The 7,007-nt window shown below is 38.8% G+C and overlaps 1 protein-coding gene across 1 annotated transcript in view; it reads right to left on the bottom strand.

The window, feature by feature from the left end:
• LOC116699375 (receptor-type tyrosine-protein phosphatase N2) overlaps window positions 1-7,007 on the bottom strand; it is a gene marked incomplete at its 3' end in the record, with an annotated part of 318,251 nt that overhangs the window by 299,137 nt on the left and 12,107 nt on the right. Inside the window, 1 exon segment of the mRNA XM_032531918.1 lies at window positions 2,292-2,342. Within this exon segment, the coding sequence (XP_032387809.1) occupies window positions 2,292-2,342 (51 nt within the window).

Raw genomic sequence — 7,007 nt, 5'->3', positions numbered from 1 at the left:
ACTTGCTCCAAGGTCCTCTTCTGGCCGGACCCCACTATCGCTTTGGGAATGCTGATATTAAGTACGTTGCAGACCTTGTCAGGCCGAAATTTCGATGGAGAACCTGAAGGAGTCACTGTGGAGTCTTTCTGTGGAAGAACAGGTCCTCACTGGTCTGTGCTTTTACGCATCTGGGACTTTCAACATATTTGTGGGTGACAATATAGGAGTGGACAAATCAACTGTGAGTGATGTAGTGAAAGCTCCGTCAATTGCATTGGCCAGCCTGGTCACTCAGTTTGTCTCACTTCCAAAGGATGTCCAGATTGCCCTGACCAAGCACAAGTTTTTCTCTTTTGGGGAACAAAAAGACATCCAATACTATTGGGGTTATTGAGTGCACTTATGTGCATATGCAAGCACCTCATAAGAGGGATTGGGAGTACATCAACCGAAAGGGGAGGCTCAGCATCGACATCCAACTTGTGTGAGATGCTGACCTCATCATCACAAACTGTGTGGTGAAGTGGTAATATATTGTAATATATTATTTTTGTTTGCTATTGAAATTTGTTTGGGGGATTGTTTCAAGGTGACAATATCATCTTTATTTTATGTTTACTATATGTCTACTTTATCAATGGTTAAGTCAAATCCAACATATAAACAAAAGTATATACACTAAATGGTATATACTGTATACCATATACACCGTTGATCCGTCAAGGCCCCTGACCTTCGTCCCACAGGTGGTGGGCCCATGGGATGACTGACAAGTTTTGAACAACACAAAATGAAAGTTTGATTCAAATTAAAACTAGGATTGGATTCTGTGATCTACACCGATTTCAGATTCCTTCTTTCTCTTTTGAATAACTCATTTTTAAGATTTGATCCAATCCAGTCAGCTTTTGAACAACTGACCCTTTGAGATTGAGACTTGTGATTAGTGTTTAGAAGACAGTATGTTGAAGACAAATTAGAGTGAAAAGGGTGTTTTGGCTCAAGAGCAAACGCCTGTTCCAACTAGTGGAGTAGGCAGAAATAGTATTTAGGGCAGGCCAGTACAAAGTGAGTTGGCCCTTTTCAAAAAGATGTAGAAATAGCAAAAAGAACAAAATGAAAAAAAATATATATTGCATTACAATGGCAATACCAGTACTGTCTACAACATGCTCAACCAACAAAGCTAAAAGGGTTGTACACAACACTATAGACAAAAACCTGTTAAGTTGAACATATTCAGGCTAAAATATATTTGGACTGTAAAAAACCAACAGCCTTGGCTCTGCACAGCACGGTAATAAAATTAACCATTTTATTACACATTGTGGCAACTAAACATGAACCAAACAGCAAAGAAGGTGTTTCAATCCTGCAGGACATAGACTAGCCCATTTTAGACAGTATGCAGGACATAGACTAGCCCACATCAGACATCCTGCAGTACACAGACTAGCCCACATCAGAAAGCATGCAGGGCATTGACTAGCCCACATTAGACATCCTGCAAGACATAGACTAGCCCACATCAGAAAGCATGCAGGGCATAGACTAGCCCACATCAGACATCCTGCAGGACATAGACTAGCCCGCATCAGACATCGTCAGGACTATGGTCAGATTATGAGCAGCAAATGCATGACCAGCATTAAAAGAAAATGAAAGAATGAAGACTTCCAGCCAAGCATTGTTTGAATTATGACAAATATAATGAAAAGTGTCCAGCAACACTTGCTACCTGGGTAGCTAGGGGTGTGAAGGCCTTCCTGCTAAAGCAATTACATTTTATTCATAATATTAAATCACAACCGGAGTTATCTCATGACACTTAACAGATAAAGTAGGTGTAGACCCAACTCTTTAATTTACAAAGACCCAAGAATTTCCTGTGAGCAAGGATTGTCAGGCACTGACACTTTTGAGGTTTTACCCCTTCAAAAGTGTCTGCTGTGGTTGGTGTTTTTCTTTGTGCTGCCTTGTAATAGCAGGGGCGGTGCCAAATCAGTGCAACTGGGAGCACCTGGCCAGTCTCCCAGGAGTCCTTAAGATCTGGCATTCAACCTGCTTAGTTGCTCTCTCTAAACATCCGGAACCATGCTTCTGTTTAGCTGCTTGGCTGTTGGTTGCCAACTGTGTATCTCTTGTGTTTTACCATGGCTCGTGAGCCATGTCATGACAACCCCACAAGAGAAGCAGTGGTCTGGGTTTTTCACCTGTACATAAATGAAGTAAATGCTTAAATATACAAGAAAACTTTATCCAAATAAAGCTTTTACAATGTGTGTGTTTGTGTGATTTGGACATCTTACCGTTGACGCAGATCTCATATGGTGAACACAGCCCGTTCTCAAACAGGCAACCTGTTAAGAAAAGCACAAAAACCACAAACTGGTTAGCAGTTTGACATAGACCTTTCCAGCATAACAACAGTGTGTTTCTGGACCACTGTCTCTACAAAACACCTTGCTGTTCCTTGAGAATCACGTGACATAACGCAAGGAGAAGGCTGCTGAACAGAGAGCTCCTGTACGTAGAACATCTGTGCTCACCTTGAAGGACATCACAGAAGCCAATAATGTCAAAAGACACAAAGTTAGCAGCCTGTGACCATATTAATAAGAACTGAAGCTATGCAATTTAAATGTATTAAACAAATAAAAATTCAGTAAGGCTGCAATCATTGTGTCCCCCATGCCATTGGGATGTGTTAGTTGCGTGCTGCTGTGTGGTTAATTAGCTTTCTTATCATGGTTTAAAAGTTCTCCAGATCTCCAAAATGACCTGAGTTGACTAACAGACTGATTATTTCCCCCGCCAGGAGTTAAGATCTCAAGTATTGTTTGAGCTTCTTCTTCATGTGCTTTTTCTGTCCCTTTTTCTCTAACACACACACACACACACACACACACACACACACACACTAATCTAAACACAGACTATTTGTATATGCCTTGAAGTAACAGCCGGTTGTACGGGTCAGTGCTCGGATTCACTTCTTCACTGTTTTCTTAAAAAATATAATATTCATATTTTAAATAATTTAATATCTGTATTTTAAGAACTCAGCAAAGTCTAGAGTGGTTTATTATTAGCCAATTTGATGAAGTTAAAAATGTACATATTTATAACTTTATTTAATATACAATATGTAACATTTCTGCATTAAATATTTAAAAAGGACTATACCAATGTCATATTTTGTTGAGCTGTGAATATACACATCACCAAATGTTTCCAACAATTTTCAAACCGAGAATTATCTGTAATTTTATTACTGACAGGGGACATTTGGTTTAGTCTGGTTCTTCTCACTTCTGGTTCCTCTCACTTCAGGTTTCTCTACCTTCTGGTTCTTCTCACTTCAGGTTTCTCTACCTTCTGGTTCCTCTCAGTTCTGGTTTCTCTACCTTCTGGTTCCTCTCAGTTCTGGTTTCTCTACCTTCTGGTTCCTCTCACTTCTGGTTCCTCTCACTTCTGGTTTCTCTACTTTCTGGTTCCTCTCACTTCTGGTTCCTTTCACTTCTGGTTCCTTTCACTTCTGGTTCCCCTAACTTCTGGTTTCCCTAACTTCTGGTTCCCCTAACTTCTGGTTTGTCTAACTTCTGGTTTCTCTAACTTCCATCAAAACACGGGAACCCAGATGACAGGTTTGAGTGTAATGCAGTTTAGTTCAATTTTATTTATATAGCACGTTTAAAAATAACCATAGCTGACAAGCTCAAAAAACCCCAAATGATAATATACACAAACAAAGAATACCAAATAACCAGGTAATCACAACAGCGGGAAATCACAGGAAGTAAAACTAAAGACAAGACAGCACAGCAAACCAGGCTATCAAAATTAAACAGGACAAAGAACATACAGGCACGCACAAGAGACTACAAGACAGAAACCACAACTAAACAAGACACGGGAGCAATCAAGGACTAAATCTAAAAGACCAAAAAATAACACAATCACAAGAACAAAATATACAACAAAATGCCAAACCATTACAATATCTAACCTTCCCTTTCTCTCCAAGGTCCTTGAGAACGTAGTCGCTTATCAGTTATTTTATTTTCTACATAGTAATATTTTACTTTCAGTCAAGATTTAGAAAGCATTAAAGCACAGAGACAGCAATGGTGAGAATTACTAATGACTTTACTAATGAACTGCTGCAGACAAAGGACTTGTTGCTGTACTTGTTTTACTAGATCTTGGTGCTGCATTCAACACCATTGACCATACCATCCTGTTACAGAGACTGGAACATTTAGTTGGCATTAAAGGAATCACACTAAGTTGGTTTAAGTCATATTTATCCGATCAATCTCAATTTGTTAAATGTTAACAATAAATCCTCCAAGTACGCTAAAGTTAGCCATGGCGTTCCACAAGGCTCAGTGCTTGGACCAATTCTATTCTCCTTATAAATGCTTCCTCTAGGCAATATTATTTGGAAACACTCAATTAACTTTTATTTTTAAGCGGATGATAACCAATTATATCTATCAATCAAACCAGACAAAACCAGACAGTTAGCTAAACTTCAACAGTAGAAGATAGGTTGAGGTGTCAAAGCTCAACTAGAATTGAAAGCCACCAAATGTGAGTTTTTACCATGTTCTTATAGGAGCAGGTAAACGTTTATAGAGGTTTGGACACCCAGTTCTACACACTGTTAAATAGACTTTTGTGGGCTGAATGGGATGGTGGTTTGTCCTTTTGCAGGAATTCGAAGCATATAAACCCACTTTATCATGACTATATCAATTTATTGATAATACATTTCCCCTCTTAGGAAAATCTTGAAATCATGAAAATTAAAAATTTAAAAAAATAACCTTATCACTTTGCATCATGGAGAACATGAGAAACAGACAACAGTTGGGACAAGCAGGTGCAAGCCAGTCGTGTTAAACTGCTTCCTGCATCTGCTCCACAATAAAATCCCTCCAGGGGGAAAACTGATGATTGTGGCAACAGATAAAAGTTGCTGAGGTTAGTCTGAGTTTAACTGAGCTACATATTAATATCTAAATGTCCTCCTGCAACATCTCTACAAACCTAGCTCACCACTCCTACTACAGCTAACCTATTTCTACTACTAATACTAAACGTATCCATAAAAGTGTCATAAGACACCAGAGAAGCTGATCAGCTATGGTGCAGCTACAGTAAAGCAAAGATAAACAAGATAAAGGTGGCATATAATGATGCCTTTAGAATTTTGATGAAGCGTCCAAGATGGACCCGTGCTAGCCATTTGTGTGTGACATTTTTGGGAGTCAGTTTGTCTATATGTATGTTTGTTTCGTTTGTACCCCTCTTGTAAAGTGTGTGTACTTTTTTCTGGACCTTGGGTCTGTAAATAAAATAAAGTTAAAGTTATTGTGTACAGTCCTAAATGAATGTCTTACATTAAAAGAATATGTAAATCTGTTATTTACAGTGCTGTAATATAACAAATTTCAAATACTTCACTACTACAGTAGAATTTTCAAGTATCTGTACTTTACTTTGTTGTTCATATTTCCAGAAACTTTTTCTTGCATTTACTTTAAGCATCTTAGTTAATTTTTACTAGAAAATAAAATTGAATAAATTTGTCACACTGGAAAAAAGCAGGTTTGGTCATTCATCCTAAATTACTGCACCCCCCATTCCAATTGTTGACCTGATGCCTGTTTGTTGCAAAATGTAAGTAAAAAACAAAAACAAAGACAAGAACTAAAGAAGAAGAAGAGGAAGCATAATGACTGATAGTGTCATGGAAGCACCTGGTGCAGGCTCTGCTGCCATGGTAACAGACGATGACCTCCCCAATGAAGACAGTGGTGATGAAGATAACGTTACACACCTTTGGCCTTGAAGTTCAAAATCAAATAGTTTTTTTTTTTTTTTTTACTTTGACTTTTACTTCTAATACTTAAGTACATTTAGAATCAGAAAATGACTTTTGCTACTTAAGTATAGCACATATCACATACTTTAACACTTTTACTCAAGTATTATTCTAAAAAATGACTGAGTTCTACCAAAGACGTTTTCTGGTAAGATACTTGTACTTTTACTCAAGTATTGCTTTCAAGTACTTTTTGCCAGGTCATTTTCAACACTGTGTGGTGCTTCAGGACCTTGGATGGAGCTAACACTGTAAGAAGTTAAACTGTGAACACCACAGGATGGAGCTAACACTGTAAGAAATTAAACTGTGAAAACCACAGGATGGAGCTAACACTGTAAGAAGTTACACTGTGTGTACACCATAGGATGGAGCTAACACTGTAAGAAGTTACTCTCTGAGCACCACAGGATGGAGCCAACACATTGTAAGAAGTTACACTCTGAACACCACAGCCAAGCCAGCAATACGGGGAGGAAGATGTCAGCTTCAGACTGTGGCCTTTAATAGCTCCTAGGCCATTTCAATATGTGCTCGTTGAAAAAAAGACACTAGATTTCCCAGGATGACATCAGTCTGTTTGCGTACACCTGCTGCTCCCGAGGGAGAGGGCCAATGGGTTTACTCAGAGTGGTCACCTTAAAAAGTAAACCCAATCATTTAATTGTCCATATACAGCGGAATGTTTGGGCACCCCAGGTCAAAATTGGTATTAATGTGCATAAAGAAGACAAGAAAAGATGGAAAAATCTCCAAAAGGCATCAAATGACAGATTAGACAGTTGTATAATATGTCACAAAAAGTTAGATTTCATTTCCATCATTTACACTTTCAAAATAACCAAAAACAAAAAAATGGCATCTGCAACAGTTTAGGCACCCTGCAAAGTTAATACCTTGTGCCCTCCCCCCCCCCCCCCCCCCCCCCCCCTTTGGCAAGTATCGCAGCTAGGAAACGCTTCTTGTAGCCAGCCAAGAGTCTTTAATTCTTGTTGGAGGTATCTTCGCCCATTCTTCTTCCAAAAATCTTCCAGTTCTTTGAGATTTCTGGGCTGTCTGTCACACACTGCTCTTTTAAGGTCTAGCCATAGATCTTCCATTATGCTAAGGTCAAGAGATTGTGAAGGCCATG

This window comes from Etheostoma spectabile, chromosome 12 (genome assembly GCF_008692095.1).
Source record: "Etheostoma spectabile isolate EspeVRDwgs_2016 chromosome 12, UIUC_Espe_1.0, whole genome shotgun sequence".
NCBI classification, from domain to species: Eukaryota; Metazoa; Chordata; class Actinopteri; order Perciformes; family Percidae; genus Etheostoma; species Etheostoma spectabile.
This window is presented reverse-complemented; position numbering and strand designations above follow the sequence as displayed.